The sequence below is a fragment of the Dufourea novaeangliae genome, unplaced genomic scaffold (assembly GCF_001272555.1).
Source record: "Dufourea novaeangliae isolate 0120121106 unplaced genomic scaffold, ASM127255v1 scaffold64, whole genome shotgun sequence".
NCBI classification, from domain to species: domain Eukaryota; kingdom Metazoa; phylum Arthropoda; class Insecta; order Hymenoptera; family Halictidae; genus Dufourea; species Dufourea novaeangliae.
The window spans coordinates 319,836-345,990 of NW_015373954.1; the positions used below are offsets into that span (position 1 = coordinate 319,836).

Consider the following 26,155-nt stretch of genomic DNA (forward strand, 5'->3'; position numbering starts at 1 on the left):
TCGAAATACATTTTATTAATAAAAAAAAGAAAACAACCGTTGTTAAAGTTTTTACAATACAAAGTGAAAAACAGCTTCGTAGGCTTAGTCGAATGCACATTCGCGGTGTTCTCGGATCATCCTTGTTGATTTTGATTTCTCCCCGAAAATCGTACTATCAGTTGGATCAAAGTTAATTGGCCGTTTAAAAATCACTTCCCCATGATCCGGTTACAACATCCACTCTTTCAGGCAGGAGTGGGGCAAATGGATGGTATGATGGCCAATTGATTTTGACCTGAACTTTCTCCCGACATTCTCCAGTCGAGCAAATACTCTTTACGTTTGTTACACGCTAAATTTAAAACTCAAAATTTCATGTTAAAATATTTTTCTCTGTTTTTATATCAGATATATTGCGTCTTCACGCGCCTACGTGGATATTATTTTTACAGCGTGTGATACAAATATCTATTCGTAACAAAATATAAATTCACTTATGGGATAAATGTATTAACATACATGCACACACTTCTCTCACGTTCGCACCGTTAAACGTAGGAGTTAATTAATAGAAATAAGTCCTTAACGGCTAAGACGGTATTAAATTACAAAAAATTACAACCTCACGCGTACATAGTCTTTTTATCTTAAACCGCGACGTCTAAGCGTGATCTCTTCCTAATTTCACATGGGCGATTAATCGACCGATTGGGTGCCGAAACAATGATCCATGTACGGATCATCGTTCCAGGACTCGATTGTTACACCGTCGATTAATCCGCAACCGGTTCCGTATTGTACACACGTACAGCACAAGTCCCAGAGATATCGTGGGCTCGACGCGATTCATCTGGTAAAACCGTCGTGATACTCTCCGAAGATCACGCTACTGGTACAATCTTCGTCTCGGGAATAATAAATAATTGGATTCGACGATGAAGCAACGTTTTCCGTTGTTGGTACATTGGGACACGTTGATAATTTATTTTATACTCTACGCTAGTAGAACGTCGTTGTTCGTTGGCGTCACTGGCCCTCGCTATCACTGTCGCTTTTGTCTGCAGCAAAATTTTTATTGAGGTTACTTTTGCATTCTGGGAACGCTACACGTCTGTGGTCTAATACGATTATATATGCATATATATATATATATATGTATAAATATATAATCGTTCAAATTCGCGCCTCACTGACAGTATTTTCAGCTACTCATTGATTGTGAGTTACTAACCTTTTTTGCCAGGGTACGCGTGACGCTTCAGTCTATCGTAAAGATCGTCTTTCGTGCCATAGATACTGGCATTCGAACGAGCGAGACTGTTCATTTTACCGTTATGAAGACTCTCTGAAAAGGTCCAAGGAAAATGCCTCGTTAAATATCTCCTCCAAAGACTCGTCAAACTTCGCGCAGTGTTTTATGGATGTGCCTCTTGGTGCTTACCTTTCATGTAAGTCTCGTTATAAAAGTTAGGCATCTCCCAACCATCTTCCTCGTCGTCGTAATAATGGGCGTATGTACTATGATGGGACGGCGCAATGGACTCCGCGTACGGTGTGGGCGCGCCGTAATAGAAGTTAACTTGCGAGCCGTTTTGATCAGTCGCTGGTGTGAGCATTTTCTTAGGTTCCTTCTTTCGAGAAGCCCTATAAGCAAGAACATCAGGTTACACGGCTGTTTATACAGAAACGAGTCTAAACACTTGGACTATAAAAACTGGGTGAAGTATACTGACCTGACACAGATCATCCATACCAAGAGGACAACGAAAATAATGAGGATAACACCACCAGCGATGCCTCCAGTGATATAGAAGAACTCAGACTTTTCTGTACACCGTTTTCCAGTGAAGCTACCGCTACATCTGCACGACGGTTGTCCTCGTGTGTCTTTCAAGCACACACCTTCGTTATCACAATAGCCCATGCATACGTCGGTACACTCGGTGCCGGTTCCATTGTACCCTGGCTTGCACTCGCACTTAAAGTCACTGGTCTCCGGTATCAACAGGCAATAAGCGTTTGCGTCGCAATGCATTTCTGCGTCGCTGGTTTCGCAAGGATTGGTACAGTCAGCTTTGCTGGTCTAATGGCAACAAGTACGTGACGAATTAGCATTTTTTTGTAAGACGTTAAGCTTAAGAAATCAGGGGAGCAAGACACAATATCTCAGAAGGATACTTACCGCTGCTGTTCCCTTGGTACTTGTGTTCGGTGGACACGGGATGCAGAAGGTCTGTTGTGGCTCGGATTGGTACATTCCCTTTTTACATTCCATACATTCGTTCAAGGTTCCGTTCAGGTAGGTACCCGGATCGCAGACAGGAAGAGAGCACTCTTCGATCGACGCTGATCCCATGTTAGGTGTCGTCCTGCCGGTAGGACATGACTGGCAAGCAGCCTGGACTCCTTGTGTACGATAGCTACCACGTGGACAGGGCTCGCACTTGCCTTCCACGGCTAGTTGCTGTCCTGATCCACATTCGTCTCTGCATTCTTCGCGGGATACCGCTTCGGCTGTTCTGGTAGTCTTTCCTAGGCCACAGAGCAAGCAGGAGAAGCTACCCTCGTTGGGCTGATAGAAACCGTGACCACAGCTTCGACAAAGGCCAGCCAAGTCGTCGTAATACTTTCCAGCGGGGCAACGTTCTTTACAGTCTGCAGCACTTCGAGCACCTGGACCTACTGTCACACTAGGACGTCCGGCTATCACAGGACAGGAACTACACTTCAGTTGGCCTGACTCGCTTTGGTAGCTACCAACTGGACAGGACAGGCACTGTTTCGTTTCTTCGTCATAATAGGTCCCAACAGCGCACGGCACTGTAATCATGAATAAATCGGCATTAAATATCCGGGATAGATGACATACAGTTGAACGGTGTATCAGAGAAAAATCTGTTTTTAAAAATTACTTACCACAATCCGGCGCCATGACTACCTGACCCACTGGACAATCGTAATCAGACTCCAGGACCAGAGACGCTGGATCGGGTATCGTATTCGGCAAAATGTCGTGTACATCGAATTGATCTTCCTCCAGGATCAGTCTTTCTAATAAGGTCTGAACAGTTGCTCTCTCGTTCGAGTTAGCATTCAAAATTGGATCGCTATAAAAAATAGGATATTATTAGCGAATTGGTAGTTACTAGATCGTCTGTTGGTAGCGATAGATGAAGGAGAGTATGCGCAAATATGTACAGCCGTTATCTTTAGGCGAAGGTAACCAGGCAGCATTTCCATTGGATCCTGAGTAAGACCGTAATCGACACCTATTAATTATGTACCTACGTATGTAATGTTTAATGATTATGATATCCTGGAATTCCAATATATAACATGTCGAATGCTGAATGTCATTGTAAATTTTATGTTCCGTTTTAATGAAAAACCTGAGCTGTTTGGTATTACAAATTAGTGGCCATTAGTAATTAAAAGGCTTTTGGAGTTTAATGACATGTGAACCCAACAGCTCGGTTTCAAATCAGGTGTTATATAGTTCGCCCTATGCTGTTATTTTAATATCAGTTCGTCGGTACCTAGTTAAGTACCCGTATGATCGTGACCCATTTATGCTAGTCGGTCGTGTGTGAACAGTTAGTAACAACGTGCATACCAGTCAGTTAGAGTTGATTTAACAGTTTCCAAAAAGTCGTACATTAATCGTAGGCAAGATTCTTTCATGTTTTCATTGATGAAGCAATAGCTTATTAGAATTGACCATGGTCAACCTATTCCTACTACACTGACACGGAGAAAATGTCTTGTTATCTCAGGAAATCTGACTCGAATAGACGGAACAAACGTAATTATTTGGTGAAGATCACTTCTTCCATCTTTATGCCATATAGGAACAGATGGGGGTAAGTTTTGTTATGGCTATGTTATAACAGAGTAACAAGTTTACTTTTCTCCGTGCGACACTCATGCATCTAAAAATGATGTGTGTTCATGATCACAAATGGATTTATAAAAATGAGAGATGATGTCGGATAACACCGAGCCCCGTATGACGAAAACATATGTACAATGATACGTTTCGCACGTGGCGTGAATCTAGCTGTCCTTACTTTATCGCCGGGAACGAGATCTCCACCTCGTAGGTATCACTGCCTTGTCGCGCTTGTCTCGTTCTACGATGCAACACAAGTAACATATTGCTCAGTACTAGTTCATTTGCTCTAATATAAGCTGATCGAAGCTTGACCGCAGCTAATTATATGTAACTCAGAGATTCCACGTTGGAACTCGAAATGAAATTTACTAATAAAAAAAGCGTACGCAAATAAGAAAAACAGAGGAGACTTACGATTCGGCTGGTACTACGGCGGAAATGATGTAGGTGCCGCCATCTTCTTCGTTCGTTTCTCGTGTCGTGCGTGCACGGTGGTCGCATTGAACATCGATATTGAGGTCCTTACATTCGCGAGTTCCTGTTACAAAAATGTGAGATGTGAGCTACGATCGTCACGAAGGTAGTTCTTATTTTCTGTAATATATTCCTACTCACCTTCGAAGGAATATGAACAGAAGTTCCAGTCTCTATTCAAGGAATTCACGGCATCTCTAACTTTTTTCTTAAGTACTCCTTGGCCAGCTTCATTGCAGAGAACCGACGTTGGGAAGTTCATTTTGATCCTGAATACACGCTGAGCTGGTGTGGAGCCTGGAATAACATTTCAATGAATTAGATCAATGAATAAATGTAAACTCGAGACAACCTAGAGAATAGGATATAGTGTTACTTGTGCAAGCAGGATAGGTCAATGGAAGAGATGGGTCATTGGTGGGTCTCCAGAAGCCTTCTGCTCCACAGGTGTAGAACTTAGGCACTTCCTGGGAGAACCTGAGTCCAGAATTACAGAATATTTCACAGACTTTGAACTGGCCGCCTGAGCCCCAGTCTTTACACTGCTGGGTGCCTCCAATTGGATCAGCCAATTCAGGACAGAAATCAGCTGAAAAGTGAAACACAACATGATTGGGCATCTACAGTGATATTTGGACTATTAGAATATAAACGAAATAGTAAAAGGATAACTTACACAACACGTAAACCTTAAAGTTGCAGCTGGCAGAGTTTCCAGCCTGATCATAGGCTACGTAACTGATATCATATGTTCCCCACATCAATGTTTGCCCAGATTTGTGACCATTCTTTTCTTGTACCTTTACTATGCCAACATTATCGATAAAGCGTGGTTCATCCCAGGTGACAATGGAAGAACCATTCTTTGCAATCACCCATAGATCACCTGGACAGTGCTCAACTTTGGGTGGAATCTTGTCAGATTCTAATTGTTGGCATTTGCTGCCACCATATCCTGGTGGGCAGACTCTTTGTCCACAATGAGATGGGACTACTCTCTCCACGCCACCAATAGTCTCATCGTATCCTGCCCAAGTTAATATCAGACCTTGATACAAAACTGGTTCGGTGCGGCAATCTCGTACTTGTTTCTGTATTTCGTTGGTCACGTGAAGGGCACGACTCCAGATTTGGACCTTGGTTAAGTGACCCTGGAATCCAGATTCAGTGTAGCCCTTCGAATTTTCACTCTGTGGTTTGCCTAGGACAGCCCAAGCACTGGAAGATATTTTTTATGTAGTTTCGATATTGGTCAAAACAATATTACATTTTGCTATTTTATAAAGTGAACCTACTAAGCTGGCAATGATCGACCACTTCCGTAGCCTTCGGTTTTACTAGCAATAAGTCCTTCCGTGATCAAGACTAGTTCGCCACCGTTTTCACCGTTCCAGACTACGGCAACGTGATGCCATTGGCCATCGTTGATGGTTGCATATTCTCTGAATGGTAAATAGACATCTTGCAAGTCATGGAAAAGAGATACTTGAACACCATTACTGTGTGCTTGGATCATTAGTCTTCGATTCGAAGGAACGTGTGGTGAGCTAAAATGGAAATTCATAAATTAGGATCTCGTTTAATGACTATAGTTTAGAAGAACTTACTTCACGGTATAGAGGGTGAAGAATATTCCAGCTTCATCTTTTTGGGTGTACTGCACCCACATTGCTACAGTCAAGCTCTTTCTTCCACCAGTGAAAAATGGAATTACTTGAGCAGCGCTACTGCGTGCTGGATCACTGAAGTACAAGTCGTAATCCACTTGGATCGCTATAAAAATATAATAAATTTTTAGTGACCGTTGTCTCAACATAGTTCGTAAGGAAAACATTATGAGGACTTACATTTTCTACAATCGTCTCCAGTTAAGTTGAATGGACATTGGCAGAAGAATTTACCAGTGAGATCAATGCAGGTCGCTGATGGGGGGCAGGAGTTCTCTTTGCAATCAATTATATCATCTTCACATGTCTTGCCTAAGAAATGATAAAAATATTCATATTTATTTCTCTTACTGCTTCTACGATCTCATTATTCGTGTCTTATTACCTGTGTATCCTGGCGGACAAATACACGTGAATCCAGCACCGTCGTCGATACATGTGGCGCCATTTTTACAAGCACCAGCCTGGCAAGCGTCGTATTCGTACTGACATCCAATTCCAGTATAGTCATCAGGACATGTGCAGTTGAGACCAGACCCAAAGTCTTGGCAACGTCCATTGTGCATGCAAGGATTTCCAATACAACGTTCTGGTGCGGTTTCACATTGCTTTCCGTCAGTTCCTGATGGGCATCTAGTAACCCAATGAATTGCGAATAAAGCACCATTGCATATACTTGTTATTACATGAATCGTAAGTAACTAATAATACTTACACGCAGAAGTAATCCATGAACAAGTCTACGCATGCTGCATCATTCTGACAAGGATGATTCTGACACGTTCCTACATCGATCTCGCAGTGAACACCTGTCCAGCCTTCTGGACACATGCACTTGAAGCCGCCAACCTCGTCTCTGCACGTAGCACCATTCAAACAAGGGCCAGAAGCACAATCATCGATGTTAATCTCGCAGGCGGTACCGCTATAGCCTTCACGGCAATGGCATACGAAGGTATTATCAAGATCGACGCAACGATCCGTTCCAACTGGACTGCAGGGATCGCTGAGGCACTCGTCCAATTCCGCTTCACATTGAAGTCCAACAAAACCTGGCCTGCACTTGCAGACGAAACCTTCTAACTGATCTAAACAAGTTCCTCCATTCTGACAGGGCTCCGAGGAGCAGTCATCGATTGTGTGTTGACATTGTTTGCCAGTGTATCCTGGTTCACACGTACAAGTGTATCCATCTATCTGATCGATACATTGGCCATTGTTTCGGCAGGGTTTATTGGAACACTCATTGATGTTCGTTTCACACGCTCCACCAGTCCATCCTGGATGGCAAATGCACTCGTGGCTGAAAAGCTTGTCCACACAAATACCATTCAAGCAAGGGTTCCCTGAACATAAGTCAATCTTTTCGTGGCACCGTTTGCCAGTAAATCCTGGAGGACAATCACAGCTAAAGTCAGCGACCAAGTCGGTACAATTGGCTCCCAGAAGACAGGGCTTTTCTGCACAGTCGTCGGTGTTGATTTCGCAGCTCTGACCTTCCCAACCTGGTAGACAGTCGCACTTGTAGCGACCTTGTTGTAAAGCTACACAGGTAGCGCCGTTGTTGCAAGGATTACCGCTTGCAGTGCAGGGATTTATCTATAATCAAAGATTGCAATTAAGAAACAAAGTATTAAATGTGTACATTTAAACATAAATAAACATACAGTGATGTCACAATCTACTCCAGTGTAGCCAGACCTACACAAACATGTGTAGTTACTGAAACCAGGTTCGTCTTTACACATAGCCCTCTCTGGGCAAGTGTCATTGCTACAATCCGATTTCTCCTCCTGGCAGTTGACTCCGGAGTATCCATTGGCACATTGACACCTGTAGCCCTGTGGCAGATCTATACAAGTCGCGCTATTATAACACGGTTGTGATGCACATTCATCGATGTCGATCTCGCAACGCCTTCCAGAGAATCCAGCAGGACATAAACACTGAACCCCGTGCCCCATAGGTACACACAAACCACCATGTTGACAAACACTGTCGGTGCACTGCACAGGTTTGCATTCTTCGCGACCAACTGCACCTGGCCCATCGGTATACATGTTCGTTGGACATTCGGCGCATGTTGTTGCTCCATGTTGGGGTTGGAAGAAGTCTTTTGGACATTGTGCACACGGAGCTAGTCCTGTGTCTGAGTACATGCCTGGAGAGCATTTGGTTCTGCATCGATCGCGGCCTGGTGCAGCTGGCTGGTACGTAAATGTTCCAGCTGGACAAGTCTGGCAATCCTTGTAACCACCAACTGGTGGCTCTCCAGTATAGCTGTTTCTAGGGCATTCAAGACAAGGTACCAAACCAGTGGGCGAGTATGTACCGTATCCACAAACTGGTATACAGTCATCTATGCTCTTTGAACCTTCTTCCCTTGTGTATGTGCCAAATGGACAGCGCAGACACGATCCTTGGCGATCGCTGTTCTGGTAAAAGCCCTTTGGACAGGAAGTACATTGTTTCTGCTTCTCTCCAGCAAATGTGCCAGCAGGACAATGTACTAAAATTCAATAAATTCCATTTAATATTGAAATAAAGATATTGAACGGTAGTTTTTGAACAGAGAGTTGTTAACTCACAACATCGCGGAACATCGTTAGTATCCATGTTTAGAACTTCTCCAATGCTACAGGTGAATCCTCTGGTAATAAATGATTTCAAGGCTCTGAGGGGTGGACATTGATTACCAATAGAAGAGACATTCAACAAAGGCTCTATAACTGCGCTAGTGGAAGGAACAGAAAGATCGAAGATCAGGTTCAGCGTTGAGCCACAAAGATCGTATAGTTGAGGTTGACGTATAGCGGGAACAATGACCAGAATGAAGTCCATCTAAAATGCACAAATGGAGTGTAAAATTTATAGTGATATTGTTTCCCGAGTTTTACTTTCTCGTACTTACCTTCAAGACGTTTTCTTCGAGTAAATAAGGCACAGATCTTACAAATGACACGTTCATATTTACATTGACAGCGGAACATCGTTGGGTGAGAATGTTATTCAGATTCATGTAATATTGAGACATCAGGTCCTGGTATTGCGGGAGACAAGACCTCGATACTGCACCGTTAGCACGATAAGTTACTGCAGCCACCACATGATAGTTGGCTTGTTGAGTGTCTATAAAATATGAGATATATTTAGATTAACTCAGTAGTAAATTTTTCACCTGTTAATCAAAAATGGAAAAAAATAACTAAGAACTAAGAGATAGGAAAACTTACTTTCAGAGACACAGTCAGGGACAACTGCAGTAGGAGACCAATGCTTTTGAACATCGCAAGTGAATGTCTTCACTGGAGCACCGTCGGTAAACCTGAAACCGTTTTTACACGTTGCTATGCATTGCTGACCCTTGTCGCCAGGCACGCATTTGAGTCCTCCATGAGCTGGTGGCTTAAGTTCCCAGTCTACACAGGGTGTTGCTTGCACCGACACTTGGAAGTGACAAGATGCCCTGTTTCCGCTAGAGTCTGTTGCATAGACGGTTACATTTTCGAAGCTACCGATTGGAATCACTGCTCTTTCCGGCACGAACGTAATCTTCACTGGACCAGAAGCATCACTGGCATTAATTCGTCTTCGAGTCTCATTGAAGTTAACCGAATAACTCTCCTGTTTGTCAATTAGTTCGATTACGTAACTCTGCGGACAACTGAGTTTGGGTGGAGTCACATCTAAAAATAATTATGTCATTAGAAAAAAAGGGAGCAGATCGATATATCGCAAACTAATAGAATTGAGATTATGTACTAACCAGGTACAGTAATGTTGATCTCGCAGATAGCGACATTTCCGTCGTAGTCGAATGCCACGTACTTGACCACAGTGTCTTCGAATACTCTCAAAGGTGTTCTGAAGCTATGAGGTTTGACTTCGAGTCGAGCGATACTACCACTGTTGTCAATAGCTGTCGGTTCTGTGAAGTTCACAGGAAGTAATCCACCATCAGCTCCCTTTTGTACGACTATCGGTTGTTGCGGACAATTTTGGAATACTGGAGGCTCGTTGTCTACGCAAGGAGAGAATCCGTAATCGTAACCTAACAACGGTTCCGTAACAGGCTCTTCACAACCCATTAATTCGAACTTCAAGCAAGCATTGTCCATGTAACTGACTATTCCCAAGATCACGAAACGCGCCTGAACATACTTTGGCAGTGTGATCATTGCCAGTTCGCCGTAGTTTCCAGGATCCCTCATCGTCAAGTTGAAATTAGGGAAGTAGACCACGTAGTTCTCGACCTCAGCTTGCTTGTAGAAGAACCTAATCTCTGTTGGCCTTCCGACAATGTCATTTGTCACCACACCTTTCACTAAGATCGCCTTCACACGGTAAACCTGGCCCAGGTCGACGCTGACGTACGTGAACGCTTCTTGCTTGCCGCACCAGCCAGTCACGGAATTCAAACGGACATTCTTTGCCTCGTAATTCGGCCTTTCAGAGGTTGCGTTAATAGCAGAATCTGGGATACGACCAGAAGCTAAACCAAGAGGTTTCACGACTTTACATTCTGGTTCTCGGACACAGACGATAGGTCTGGGATTAATTAGGATGTATCCTGGCCTACTGCAGCCGAATTGAACCTCTGATCCTTGTTCGTAGCTTCTTGCTACTTGATAACCATCACTTGGTCTACCTGGATCCTCGCAAACTGGACCTTCGCAGCGAAGATTACCAAAGTCCCAGATACTGTTAGCTTGACACCTCACTACGTTATCGTGTCGATTGGTCTGGCCAGCCAGTTTGAATGTATCCTGACAACCGAAGAAGAACGAAGATTGGTACTTGGTATCCAAGTACTGGCCATATTCAGCTCCAGGAGTTGGTAGAGGTTTCCCACAGTCGGCTCTAGGACAAGCTGGTTGAGATCCCGAGAGCCAGTAGTCTGGTAATCCTGGTTTTGGATCGTAAACACACTGACGGAAGCCAGAACTAGCTGTGTTTCGAAGATATCGCCCATTACTGCCACATTTTAGCGTGACATTCTGCTTGAACGGTACCAACACACTCGCCTCGTCACTACGAATCACTGATAAACCCTCGTTCTTGTCGTCTGGTAGTGACACGCACTTTGCATCTGCGAAGACATTTTGATCCTCAGTAATTCCTTATGAAATATTAATTATTTGGATTGTCATTGGGTACTCACATTGACATTCTGGAGTAGTACCATTCCAAGCTCCACTGGACGTACAAATGACAGCTGAAGAACCAGATAAAACGTAGCCGAAGTTGCATTGGAACCTTACAAGGTCACCAAAATGATGTTGTTGCTAATAAAGTGAACCCGAATAAGTGTCACAATATCACCACAATTTATTTAATATAAATTACATCAAATACTTACTTTAGTCGATAAGATCTTTCCATTTTCTGGTGCAGACAGACCAGGACACATAACAGGTACGCAAGTCTTGTTCTTCTGGTATAAATCCCCGTCCCTTTCACCAGTTTCATACTTCTCGATGTAATATCCAGCAGTGCCGTTGCCTTTGTACAATTCGTATCCAGTATTACACATGCAGGCATAGCTACCAAGGTTGTTGATGCACTTTTGGTGGCAACCGCCGTTGTTAACAGTGCATTCATTAATGTCAGTACACTCCAGACGAGTGCATCCCATGATTTCTAGTTTCATGCAAGGTGCACCGATGTAATCCTGTATCCTGAACCTTATGAACCGAGCCTCAATGGGTACTGGTAAGTTCAGTACAGAAAGAGTAGGTTCCAAGATTCTAAACTCCACCGGTGTACCGTCAGGATTCGTGTAATCCTTGAAGATATCAGTCAGGTCATCCGTATATTGAATTCGAACTGCTGACGTGTACGCTATATTTCCGTCTACCCTTGCAACGACCTGAGTTCGGAATCCACGAATGATCGTCGGGGCCTTCATGTCGAGCATCACCCAGTTCGTACCTGGTTCTATGTTGTTACCGCACCAGCCATCGCCATTGTTTAGACGTATACCCTTAATATCGAATATTGCAACACGTTAAATTAGATTCAATCAACAGTGTATATTTATACTTACTGTTCTCATGTATCCGTTCTCCGAACTTGAGACAGTGATCGACTCATCAGGAATACCTCCATTGATGAGCCCAAGATCACCTATGGGCCTGCACTCCATAGTTGGAGCAAAACCTGCTTTGCATTTGCAGGTAAATGCACCTGGATTGTTTATGCACTCAGTAGAGGCCAGATCGCATTGGCTCGATGCACACTCATTTATGTCTAAAAAATATGATTAATGAATCATGAAGGATCCATATCAAGATTACAAAGTGTTCAAATTTACCTTCGCAAGTAGGAACGTTATCGAAGTGCTGAGTGGGCCCACACTGTATGATATTAGATCCAGACAACTTGTAGCCCCTGTTGCATTGAACTCTGGCTTCATCGCCATAAAAGTAGTCTCTGGTTGGGTCGACCACGAAACCGTTCTTGATCGTGGGCAGCAATGGGCATTTAGCTCCTACACAGAGCATTGTTAATTGCAACTGGAGGCTGTTGATACAAGTCTTGCAATCTGTTGCAAGCAGGCTTGGAATAACATAGATACTTACGGGAACACGTTGGCACTTCGTCGGACCAAGTTCCATTACTCATACAAAGAATTACGGGATGTCCACTTCTGACATATCCTGGCTCACATTCGAACCGAACTATCGTTCCATAACTACGACCACCTCCGTTTAGAATAGTAATGTTCGAGTGAGGAGCTTCCGGAAGTGGGGAACACTGAGAGGCTGCAAGAAAAATGGAAATTAATTTCACTGATGATAACACTGGGGATCCTTTCGTTAACCTACCCAAGCAAGAGGGTTTCTTCTCCCATCTTCCATCAGCCATACACGAGATCTTTTCTATAGGACGACCAGAGGGGAACGCAAATCCAGCGTAACACTGATAAGTGGCTAACCCTTTGTAGGTGACATTCGAGGATCCAATGGAGAAACCGTTATCTATCTGTGGTACAGGACCACAGTAGACTTCCTGACAGTTTGGTATATAAGTCACAGACCAATTTCCACTTGGCAGACACTCCGTAGTGATTTTAGACTTGCCAGTCGCGAATTCCTGGCCCAAAGGACAGGAAAAGGTAACAGCTGTACCGAACGCGGTGTCTCTACTAGAAGCCAGGGCACCTTCGCCGGATTGAAGATGAGGGCAGTCTGCGAAAGTTTAAAAATCGTAAGTATCAGACTAATCTCATGGTCAACTGGTCGAAAAATACTTGACTGTTATTAATCACCTGCTGAAAACTCTGCTTGCCATCCAGAACTGCTGTGCAGTGCATCAGAAGTAAATCGAACCAACATTTCTCCACTTTCGGCAGTGAGTGTAATTTTTGGTCGAGTGTTGGATGTGAATCCATTTCCAGGGTGTAGCCTGAGTCCATTAGTGTTTGGACCATCGTAGATCTATCAAAAAAAAAAGCAAATGTGTTTGATTAACTTAGAACTTTCCAGACAGGTAGTTAAAGATTCATTAATTCTAAAGTAGATGCATTACCTGTACAAAATCAGTCTTGTGAACGTTAAAGCTAACGAATTTTAGAGACAATGGTCCTCCATGGGGATTTTTCACCCTATATAAACACTCCTGATTATTAGGATAGTCGTTCAGTCCGAAAGACGGCGACTGAACCGTCCCGTTCCTCGCGATGATCGTGGCCTTGCATCCCTGTGTGTACCGAATGCTGAATCCCCGTCTCGAATCGCCAAGGCTGGTCTTGAAGTATAAATATAAACTATTCCCGGTAGACATGATCACCGTCGGGTTATCCTCCGACTTTCCTGTTAATCGAGCGATAGGCCTGCTCATCGGCGAGTCACCGTCCCTGATGAGGATGTAATCGCGGTTCATTTCGAGATCCAGGTCTTCGATCTACGGAGAACGAAACGAGACAAATGAGATCCTCCAACCCAGATTTTTAATCGAATCAAACGATTTTAAATTCGAGTCACATACCTCGAGCGACATGATACGACCTGGTTGTGCTTGGAGTATATAAAGGCATTCCAAACCTCCTGGATAATTTTGCGGATATCCTGGTGAAGTGAGCACCTGTCCTTGAGGCGTAGCTCGAAGAACACCGCCGCAGCTTTGCGGCTCGGTCTTCCAAGACGCGCGGAAACCTTTTCTTTCCACTGATGAATCGGTACTGAATTTAATGATCATAAAGTTCGAGGCTGACACGAACAATTTGTTGCTCAGCTCTTGTTTGCCGGAAAGAGTAGCGAGATTCACGGACTTCTCTTCGGTCCTGCCGCCGACCAGAATTTGGACAATATCGAAGCTCTTCTCAGTTTCGAATTCTTGAAACTGAACGAAGTGTTGTGTAAAAAAAAAACAGAACAGAACATCGTATGCTATCTACTGTTCTAGGGAATCAAAAATGTGTAAAACGGAATATTATGTTCTATGGATTAGTGTATCCTCTAATTCCATTCGAATGGAATAATCCAAAATGAAATGTGTTTTTGATGGAATATGGCTAAAAAGAATTATGGGACGTTCACTAGCCCTTCGTGAACAGTACTTAATCTGTGAAAGTGCTTCATTGTTGTGTACCTGTAAAAGGATGTTGTGGCCTTGGGGACCCTCCAAGGTCCACTTGCAGTTGCTCAGGGGTGCATATTTGTGGGGATAATTCGGGCTCTCAACGACATCGCCGCTGCTCGCCATGTAGAACTGACAGTTGGTCGGACAGTCGATTTCGTCCGAGAAATCACCGCAATCGTCCTGTTTGTCGCACCTGAACGCAGCGTTCACACATTTCCCGTTCGAACAGTGGAATGAACCTGCACAGACTCTATGATTCAGCCGAGGGAATCTTTGGATTGAACTTACGTCACGTATGAAATGATTTACCTGCGGGGCAGGCATTGGCGCGGCACATAAACGGAAGCAGTGATTCACACGTGGTTAACTCCCACGTTTGTCGGTCGTCCGTCAAGGCGACATCCACGCATTCACCTGATTGCGGATTCGGTTGCTTCGACGCCCAGAAACCTGAATACCATAACCATTAGGCATTGCTGTTCTATTTATTTAACGGAATAATAACTCCTGCTCGGTATGGTAATGAGATTATAGAAAGGGAAAAAAGAAACCAACCCATTTCTGAATATGTTTTTAGTAACTGAAAATTAAGAAAACCTAATTCATTAACGGAAATTAATAGATGCGTTTCGAATCACTCAAAAGTCAAAGTGACGAAGACTGTTAGCGAAATTACACGCGTAGACCGCCAGACGAGTAAATTGATACTCATTGCGATGCAGACGTAAAAGCTGTGCGGTAGGTATCTTGTGCATTGTTATGGGAAAAGTGTGTCTTCGTGCTGTATAGATACCGTGCAGTTCCGCGTTTCCGTGACCCCGATGGAAACCGGCCGCGGCGCGTACGCACACGTGCACGAACGAGTTTGAAATCATAGAAAAAGGTGTCCACCATCCGAAACAGTTTCTAATTGCTAAGTAGACTTATATAGAATCAGAAAGTCTATACAGGGCTCGTAGAACATTTTCAGGCTAATCACAAAGTGAATTCTATTGTGAATCTTTAGATTCTGGATCGATATCTGGAGGGTCAATGAATTTTATGTCAATCTTTAGATTCTGGGTCGGCGTTTTAAGGGCCAATTAGGCTCCATGGGGACGGTTGTTTGATTGTGAATCCTTTCTGGGGTCAGTGAGTCGAACGAAACCATGATTCTACAAACCAGCGTATTGGGAGACAAGCATTCCAGCCGCCGATTCGAGCGTGTTCGTCCGTAAATCGTCGAGGGAGGCCAGTCCCAGCCAATAACGATCCAAATGCCGGCCGATCATGCTTGCGGACATGTTGTTCTCGCTGTACGACTCCACCACCATCAGTTCGCTGCCGTACCTGCAATCGTATACCAATTCGTCGATCTCTTGCTCCGTTCCAACGTGTAATAACACGGTTACAAAGGTTTCCTTCGTGTTGCCTCGCTTCTCTTTTATCTCTCGTTCTGCATGATGGACGAGATCAAGAAGTTCTTACCGACTGAATCGTTTTAAATATTAAAAAATTGAAATAGAGTTTAAGCTAAGAGTTCTTAATATTGGGTCATATAAAAAAAACAGGACTTGCAATCGATTGTGTACGAAAATATATTAAAAAAGTAGGAATTATAAGGGTCCGAACAAACCCAGACATCACTGTTGTACGGACATTAAAAAAAGGTCCGCCTTCCGAGGGTTATGTAGCTATAGCCGATTGATCCACTTACCTTCTGCATAGTTCAGCCGCCTTTTCCCAAGAGTGCCTGATATTGAAGAATTTGTAACAATGTGTGCCCCTCAGTTCCCACCCTGCAAAAGAAAGAATCGCCTTATTTAGTTTCGATTGTGTCCCGATTATGTGTGCACGTACTTAACTGGATAACATTAGACAGTTAAAAGATAACGTATTCCCATAAAAATAGTTCATCAACGAGTAACATTTAAATGGTTCAGATTCCTTCAGCGATATTAAAAAAAAGTTTAAAGGTTAAAATACGAAACTTATTAACCTACGTGTCGAAACAATTACGAAACGTATAGACAATAGACGAAGTAACCATGGGTTTAACGTAGGGTTGGTCCTCCGATCGTACCATGAGAAACCAGCTACATGGCGTCACAGATCAATTCGCAACGAAAGAAGCCTTCAAAGGTGGCAGGAAACGCGGTTAACCGGTGACCTGTACAGACAGTGACGGACGAAGAACGGCCTCGATCGTTTTTTAGTGCCAAGCACCGTGTACGCGAGTCAAAGGTAGGTCGGTGGGTAAACGGGTAACATTGTAAAAGAGAATCCGTCAACCGAGTGAAACGTCGTCGCGTGCGCCCGGATTGTTGACCGTTCGAATTGAGAAGTCAGGAGCACACACATTCCTTGTGCAAACAGAATTTTGCATTCCAGACAACTTTCCGTGGTCCTTCTTTGTGAAGAATACAGCTGACCAGAGAAGAACTGTACTCATACAAGAAATCTAACGTTGTCTTAACCCAATGTAACGCGTACATTATTAACACTAGAACTACCAGAATGTACACTAAATTAAATTGTATACTGTAGTAACATACACAATATACAGTACAATTTGACGTAATATAATATAACATAAAATGTGTAGTAAATTAGAAGCCAATATATATTTCTCCTAAAACACTATTATAATTTCAGTAATCCTGAAATAAGAAATCCGCAATCCATCATTTTGTTCGGTAGTTCTAGTGTTGAACTACAACGATACAAAATGTTGATATTAATTATTCCCGACTGTTTAACTTGACTGTCATTGCATTCAAGTATTTATAATTCGAACGCAAAGTTCATTGAACGAAATGTTCTCACTTATTTTTGGGAAGTCTGCAAGGCTCTCTGAAAGAACGGGAATGATGATGATAGTGTCAATCTGACACACGGATGTCTAGGAAACTGGTATTTCAGTCTGGCTACCAAGAAATCGATTGGTGTCATGTGAGATCGTCGACTATCCTACTTGTTCTGTGTCTCCTCAAGAGGATGACTGCTTTGGAAATCAAAAGTGCCACGAATAACCGTGATTCTTTTTGCGGAACGACGAGTGTCTCGCCGTTTCTGTATTCAGTAGCTTTCATCTTGTTCATTGAGTTAATGATTTTCTACAAACTCATGTACTACTGATAAATAATATTAATATTATAATAATATAGTATTCATCTATCATTAGTAATTATCAGTCATTATTCATCTTCTGAAACCGTTTATATAAGATAGCGACGAGGCTAATATTTGAGTAATAAATTTCATATTTTTTTCTTTCTTGTGTATATTTTACGAATCATAAAACACATCGACGTACGTTTACCCAATGATTCCTCGATGCAATTTGAGGTGGCCTCACCGCGATAGACACCGACGGCCTTCCTTTCTTTTAAAAGGTCAAACGGCCATGTTGGTACCGCGTACGCTGTTTCTCTCGCGGCTATTAGCATTTTCATGTTCGAGGGACTAGGCAACGCGGGAATGTTCCGCGGCGATATTAACGTGCGTGATGACTTTTAATCGCCTCATCGGGAGACTGAGTCCTTTAGTAGTTTGAAGTTAGAAAAATGTGGACGGCTATTTTTAGAAAGCGACGAATATGCTTCGGTATGCTTCTGTCCTTCCATTTACTTTTTTCGACAACATTTTACACTACAGAAGTTAACAGTCTGAAGTTAAGGAAATTAAAAAAATCACACGTAGTGAAGACAAGAAAATGAAAGAAATATTATGGTTCCTTAAGGTCTCTAAGAATGGAAGTTCCCCAGGAATCAGTTCTGTTTTTCATTTTATAAAACAGAGAATCAAAGAACAAAAAACAACCCGATAGGTTGTTAAGGACAAGACGAAGACGATGATCTGTCGCGTGAACATTCCGGATGCTCCACTTTTTGGAATCCCGTTCCAGCACAGTGTGCGTATGGAAATGTATACAGTACCACTTAAAAGTTTCGGAATGAGTTGCCAGAAAATGTACAGTAGAACCTTGATACATTGCAGACTCACTTTGGTAATTACACTCTGTGAAGAAATTTCCACCTATCTGCCAAGTCATTTTTAGTGATGGTCACATCAGTGAATGATTTTCTTGCAAACTCTTGTATGAAGATTAAATTACAATTTTCAATATCATTCCGCGTAATAAAGTTGTCAAATTTGCCACAAATTCACTGTACACGTCCCTTTACTTTAACCACTTCAGGAATACTGCCATATACGTTTAGTTTTGTTTTTATTTCATTCAGGCATGGTTTCAAAAGATACAATGAATTCACCAAGAGATTCTTCAACAGAAAACAAGGTATCTTACCAATTGATTGTCGTTAATATTTATAAATATTTTCAATAATATTATAATATTATAAAAATTTTCATTCATAAGAAATACAACGAATCATTCCTGTCCAGATTTGCAAAGTATATTGGCATAAAGATTTTAATAATGGTCAACACCATTAACATACTGAAACCCCTACTGCTGGAAATAAAGGTGTGCCCAATTTTCATTTTTCTATATTACAATCTAAAATTCTTAATTTCCATAAACTTCCGCAGTCTAGTCATTAATCAATAAAATCAGGCAGTTCATGCGAAACTATCAAATCGAATACAAAACAGTGGTGTGCCGAAACTTTTGAGCTGCAATGTACGCTTATGTGTACCACAACGTTCGAGTTTCCTCGAGGAAGGTGGATAACCGTGACGGCGAATTCGCGAGGTGTATTTTTAGGATCGTTCCCCAGCAGGACGAGGATGCGCCTCGGCGGCGCGATGGAGGAGAAGGAGAAGGAATCACGGTTTAGGAATGCAGTCTCGTTTCTTGGCCTTCCTCTCTCCTTCCCCATTTACCCGTGCAACCTACCTGTGTGATCCCCCCGTGGCATCGGTATGCTATTATTGTGTAGCAGGTCGAGAATTTTGGGCCGTCTGCGTAAGCGTAGCCGATCCACGGCGATTCTTCTCAGATCTCTCAAAGGTTTTGACCACTCACAGAGGGAAGGGAACGACCGGGGATGGTCGGGTCTTTGATTGTACACGGTACAAGATGCCAGTACGGATAAATAAATACCAGAATTTCTTACGCTAATAGACACTCGGCACAAATGACTTCACACTTTGGGATTATTAACCCTCAAGGACATCGACGGAGTATTTAAAGAAACTTCTATTCCTTTAAATTTTTTTGACTCGAAAAATGTTTTTTCCATTTTAAGTATCTGCCGTTAAAAATAGAAAATTGTTAAATTACAATTATGAAAAAAGAAATGACCTATTCACGATCGTCCTTAAGGGTTAATTGTTGGTGGATGGGTGAATTCTGTTCCAGATGATGGAAAATTTGAATCCTAATGTTACGATAACAATAGGACAGCGGTCAGTAGACTGCGGATTTTATGCATTTATAACCTATGGAAGTGTGTGAAATACAGCAAGGACAAAACAAGAGTTTTGTATTCTATTTTTGCCTCGATAAGGTACTTACGAGAAGAAAGAAATTCTTCTTGCTTGCTCTTGTCTTTTATGGTATTACTCTCTAAAATTTCATTTTGCCTAAAATTCCATACTCTAGCATTAAGTGATAAAAATCAGAATTTAAATAATCATGACCAACGCCTTTGGATGGTGATATCAACGCATAACGAAGAGATCGGAGACTTGAATGCCTGGTGAAATACCGAGCGGGAGATTTTGAACGCGTGTTGTAGTATTGCTTCTCAGAATTCAAAACGTATTAATATACTATCGCTTGAGAAATGTTATACAGAGTGTCACGGAAATTCTGGACATGTATCTAGACTTTAAAAATAATACAACGATATGGCAAATTATACGGGTTTAATATATCATTACACTTTTTTTGCGGCTCGACGGCTGAGACCTTCGAGGATTAAAAGCCAAAGAGAACATTTCGCTTTCAAGGCCTGCGACCGAGGGCACTCGATTAAAATAAAGTTGTTTTCGTATGCTGGAACTCCGTCTGTCCAACGACAAACGAGCTGAAACATTTCTTCCGCGAATATTTTCGAATTCGTGTCTAGAGGCAGTCGATCGAACTTGTAAGTATGTATGTCGAATGCAGGACACGGTTAACAGTCAAGAAGTTTCGTACTGATACGTGCAACCTACTTAATTGCACCGGCTGTAACGAGGAAAAGTGGAGCAACGTTACGAACGGCCGAACACTTATCCTCATTGTCCTTTGCGTGATTTATTTGCTGGGCATTATTTACCTTGAGATTTTTCCTCGATTGTGATAACACGAAATTCTAAAAATTTAATTCGTAATCGTAGCATAAATCATAGCGTTAAAACACTGTCGAAGAGCGAACATGTCCCGATGGAACAGAAATTTTCACAAGGCGAAACTGGCTAAAGGCCATTTTAAAGTATGACCTCGGTCTACATATTCGACTGTCTACCTGGCCAGGTAGAGAGGACCACCAGATGCGACCTTTTCAAGGCAACAGAAGGTTCATCTGACCAGTTTACCTGGACGCAGGTCTCTATAGAAAAGCAGAGAAACTTTTGGGCTGTTACTCACCGTTCGGACAGGTGAAGACGTTCGTGGCTGGAATCTGCAACAAAAAGAAAAACCAATGCATTGGAAACGGTTTACAGCGTGGTAGCTCAAAGAACTTGGGCCGTTCGGCGTACATTCGGATAATTTATTGCAGAGACTCGAACACGTTGCGATAAATCATGGTATTCTGTTATGAGTACTGGTCTGATGGACCTTCAAATATCAATTGAATCGGTAAAGATTCTTGACTTTGTTCACAGGAATGTTTATTATTTCAGATGTGACATGTACAATTGTATATATTGCCATTGTATAGAACAGTGCGAAACAACATCCCTATTGGAAAATTCTATATTTAGGGACAAAATATTTGCATTTACTAATACATGAAGAAATAAAATGAAATGCAGTTTCGTCTGTTGGTTGTACAGTCCACGTAGTACCTAAATTTGAAAATGCATACCACCTACATAGTAGACAGTACCTACACAATTACTCGTAAATACCCGACATAATTACGCGAGTTCACGAAACGCACGTTTCGAACTTTAGTTCCATACGAGAAGTCACGAATCTCACATGTCGATTCGCGTTTCTAGCACAGATTTCTCTACTAAAGCCACGATGCATAATTTCCACGATTCTCGAACCCGGGAACAATTAGCCCGGGGCCCAATTATCCAATGACGAAACGTCGAAATCCAGCACGTTAATCACGTGGGAAACGGAATGAATCGAGGCAGGAAGGACCGCGGGAAACCGTCGTTATGGCGACAAAATTACGTAAACCGAAGGGGACGCTGGAAGAGGTGTGAAAGAAAGTGTGGATCTTCTCTTGTTCGGCGAAAAAAAAAAACGAACGAAAGCGCGTAGAGGCGCTATCGTGAAATGGTGCGGATCCGCGGGTCCGTTTGAAGTGAAACACACATACAGCCCGCGCAGTATTGTTGTTCCCCTACGATGGAGAAAGTGAAGAGGCGCACAGCAATCTGCCGTTGGATCTCACTGGTTTTGCGCCCATCTTCGGACAGGGCAGCCGACTCTATCGCGATTCGTGTACGTGTGGAAACCGGCGACGGGTTGTTCTCTCGACTCCTTTTCATCCGTGTCCCCCAGTGGGTACATGTATACCGGAATATCAGTGACATAACGGTGACTGCATTCCTGAGAGAGAGGCGCGAGTCACAACGAACGCCTGCTGGGTGCAGCACCGCAACGCGGCCACTGAAATCCACCCAATGCCGATAAATATCCGCGAGCAGAGTTAACAGGTGTCTCCAGTTGGATACCGTTCTGGATTAGTAAATGAAAGAAGAAAGAAATTTGGGACTACTTATCTAAACTAAGCGGTAACCAGAAAAATACAGCAAATCCTCGATGAGTGCTCGATGTCTCCTCGACATTGAACATTAAATATTTCATGATTATATGCGTTTGAGTGGCCTTAAAGTCTGTCATATGCAGCTCTAAAAATGGATATATAAAGCAATTTCTTTTCATAATTTGCTTGATGTTTTAGGTTTTTTTTGGATATACGTGAGTAAAATAATTAGAGACAGAAAACATCAACATGGGGTTCACCTCCACCGAAATGTCCACCTGCGCTGCCAAACTGATAAATTGGATCTGCATGTCGCTTAAACTTGGGAAATGGACTTGGACCCCATGTTAGTGTTTTTTAATTTTCTGTCTTTTTCAGTTACTTTTATATACATACATGTATCCGAAGAAAAATTTGAAAATTAAAAGAATTATAACAAAAACGGTTTGTGGCATCTCCCAAGGGAATTATCTTGAAGGTGATAATGTTGTTTTGTAGACAAGTTAACAATGCTAGTGTCTCGTTACTTATCCCAGACAGACCTCGTATAGGTAGTGGCCAAATTATAGCTGACTCGTAACATTCTTCGTGTAATTGTAGAAGTATTTTCACATTCCAGAATGATTTTTCAGAAACATAAGGAATAAATTGTCTCGGATTTCACAGAGAGCCTGTAGAATGTGCCGCTATTAAATTCGGTTTTCATTAGTTTCGCTATAAAAACCAACACTGAAAGTGCCGGTCGTTAGCTGCCACATTCTATCCACCCATGTGTAGGTAAATCCCGACCCTGTTTGGATTCGAATTTTTACGCACGCAGTAACACAAGTAACCTGGTTCTTCGATGTTTATGACACGATAAGAGAGCCGGTTGTCCCGCTACGGGAGCGGGTTTAAAGTAGATTAACATTAAAATACACTGACATCCTACCCACGAATGGAATGGGAAGTACGAGACACGAAGGGACCATCTGACAAACCTGATATTTCAAAGTATGTAATTGTACGAACTTCAGATCATGTGCGTTAGAAATGTGGGAACAACACTTCGTTGACGAGTAAATGATGTTGAAATCGTGTATTTTTATTGTATAGTTTATTGGTAAAAATTCGAATACGATTGTTTTGTGTTCAGTGATAGTAAATGTTTTAGAAACATAAAACTCGTGAGTTAGTGTGTAGTATTTTTTCTGTTATCGTGGCCGATTAATCTGTGCTCGTGATACAGCATCAATCAGAAGAGTCTAATTGTTTTAAATTACTAGTGCTCTTTGTTGTAATATAACCCTTTTAGGAATTTCATTAAAAAGAGTTTGCTCAATGGGATTGGGAACCACGTCTCGCCAGATACAAATCACACTGTTTAGGATGTGTAAAAGCTTACTAAGTGTAATAGAATTCTTACTTTATACACGTTGATAAAGTTGATATCTTCTCGTAGTCTTTAATTATAAGCTTAATTACACCATTACTACTATTACATAAGTGTACATTAAAAACACGTTGTTATATAAGTAATCTACACGTCTCGCGTTAACTTAATCTCGTGTGACCAGTGAAAATAATACGGTGAGACCTTCGAGTGACTACTCCAGCTCACCTGACAGTAAAAGAATCTTCCTTATATCATAGTATGTTAAATATATTTATTGAAAGGACTGAAAGCTTGACTCAAGACCATAGACATATTAAAATATAAAGAGTCTTGAGTGTAACATAATTACTAACATTTAAATACGATCAATCCTAGATTTATTAAGAAACCTATGTAACGCACAAAGAAATTCTGGACTCTAGATCCTAATACAGATTTACTTACAACGAATACGAGTTGTAAAAGAGTATTAAGTTAGCAATTCTTACATTCCTTACTGTACTGTTATTAAAAATGTATCTGTAACCACTAACTGTGTAACAACAATGTACTCAAACAGAACTCCCCCGACGAGAAGAAGAATATTCTTTTAAATTATGATTCCAACTTGTCTCTTGTTCGCGTGCGAGCGCGAGCCTTCACGCAACAGTAATTGCAAATCGCGAATAGAAGAGAAAAAAGGAAGAGAATTCTCTCGTACAGCCGAGATAAGGAGCTTGCCTAGAATTCTTGAGAAATTGAACCGCGCACGGATCATGAAGTAATTGGCATGTAGTCTCTCCGCAAGGAGCTACCACTGGCCAACCGTGGGTCTCTGGCTTACGAGAGGTGAAAGTGAATTTCAGCGCGGTCTCGATGGTAAATATACACGCGTGCGCCCTGAACGACGACGCGCGAACAATGTTTCGTGTGTGTGTGTGTGTGTCTATAAATTGCAACATTTTGTGTATAGGAAGTGTTCGTCTCGGAGAAAGGCTCGGCAAAGTTTAGGAGAAATTTCAAAGTAAACAAGACTGCGTACTGTTAAGATCCAGGAAATCGAAGTCCTATTCGACTTGTTAAAGGTATTGTCCCGATGAAAATGACAAACTGGTACTCCAGGAGATGTAATAAGAAAGAGAATGTTAGTTCAGTGTGTAGATGAAAGTTTAATCGTATTGAAGTCACAGAAATCATACTGTTACAAACACATTTTTTTTACAACTTTCGGTGCTTTGTTCAATTTCCTAAAGGTGCGTATCCGCTTGTTACGATACGATGATATGCAACGGTGATACGATACGAGGTACGCAACAAATAGATACGCACTTTAAGACTGTTTCCGTTTACAGGGTTTTGTGGATTGAAATGTTTTAGTTGTTGCGTCGTTAGAGGGTATATCGTGTACACAAGGCCGTTAGAATTCCCTTCCACCGCAATCTTCGAATAGTACGCGTGAATTCCACTTGGAATTGTATTGTTGTTTATTACATTAGAATCGTAATGGTACGACCGGAACCGCAGAGTGAAACCAGCGTGAAATGATCGATGAACAGCGGTGGTTCCCGGGGAATGCTGTTCATGATGCGATCAGCCTGACAGAATAATAATAAGCTCACCTGAGACTCCGTTAGCTGAAGATGGCACAAGAGGACGGCGACCAGCACGGTCGCCAATTCTCTTATCAGCATATTCCTGCAACAAGAGGAAAAGTTTATTAGTAAAATTCTCGGATGAATGTTTTACAGAATTTGTTGAACGTTTTCATCAGTAAAATGAAGACTTTTGAATTAACTGTTAGGTGTACCAATGGGTAAGTAGGTTTCTTTGATAACCGAACAAAATGTGTTCCTTGATAAAGTGAGTTAGGGTATCGGAGAACACGAAACAAGTACAAATGACCAATTGACTCGTCTTTCACAGATGAAAATAAATGCTAGAGGGTGTGGACAGACGTAGAGTCAAAAGTACCCTATTTTTATATACGACTGAATAAGGGAAAATAGTGTGAAAATGGAGAATTCGGTTTTTCTTAGTTACTACCCTCCCAGTCGAGATACAGGGTTGAAAACAAGTAAAAATTATTTTTTCTTGATAAGCTATCGAATATGACAATGGACAATTGTCCCTTGCCACTCCAATTTAGTTAAGGCCATTTTTTACCCTTTTATCAGGCTATATGCTTCAGTAAAAAAAAGTAGTGGATTATTGGTACAGCTAAGAGAAGGAGCTGCAACACGTTGGTAGCGCGGTCGATCACATTAACGGTACCCCGAAGAACCGCGATTCTCCTACGAAACGTGTAATTAGGTCGCTTCTCTAATCGTCGATTCAGTCGCGGATTCTTCGATCCACGGCCCCCACGGTTTGCAAGGTGCAAGAG

The 26,155-nt window shown here is 42.1% G+C and overlaps 1 protein-coding gene across 1 annotated transcript; it reads right to left on the reverse strand.

Annotated features, from left to right (window-relative positions):
* Positions 1–985: 985 nt before the first annotated feature.
* LOC107186258 (sushi, von Willebrand factor type A, EGF and pentraxin domain-containing protein 1) lies at positions 986–25,463 on the reverse strand. The gene is made up of 36 exons (XM_015574088.1): positions 25,392–25,463; positions 21,119–21,152; positions 16,295–16,376; positions 15,761–15,927; positions 14,908–15,048; positions 14,608–14,837; positions 14,005–14,358; positions 13,546–13,920; positions 13,286–13,454; positions 12,843–13,205; positions 12,597–12,779; positions 12,329–12,505; positions 12,062–12,264; positions 11,375–11,998; positions 11,177–11,300; positions 9,782–11,104; positions 9,249–9,701; positions 8,927–9,144; positions 8,604–8,856; positions 7,683–8,524; positions 6,731–7,614; positions 6,401–6,648; positions 6,196–6,327; positions 5,956–6,121; positions 5,644–5,895; positions 5,025–5,566; positions 4,725–4,937; positions 4,490–4,645; positions 4,289–4,412; positions 4,050–4,112; positions 2,899–3,089; positions 2,165–2,802; positions 1,716–2,065; positions 1,424–1,626; positions 1,214–1,327; positions 986–1,040 (listed from the first exon to the last, which is right to left on the reverse strand). Exons 1-36 carry the CDS (start codon positions 25,461–25,463, stop codon positions 1,009–1,011), a joined length of 10,695 nt encoding a protein of 3,564 aa, XP_015429574.1. The 3' UTR covers positions 986–1,008.
* Positions 25,464–26,155: the final 692 nt, after the last annotated feature.

Bases quoted from the DNA above. Each gene is read 5' to 3' on its own strand.
- LOC107186258 (XM_015574088.1), bottom strand. From the start codon at position 25,463: ATGCTGATAAGAGAATTGGCGACCGTGCTGGTCGCCGTCCTCTTGTGC. The intron at 13,455-13,545 runs GTAATGCATCTA...TTTTTTTGATAG, and splicing joins ACAAGACTGATTTTGTACAG to ATCTACGATGGTCCAAACAC. The intron at 9,145-9,248 runs GTAAGTTTTCCT...CATATTTTATAG, and splicing joins CCCTGACTGTGTCTCTGAAA to ACACTCAACAAGCCAACTAT.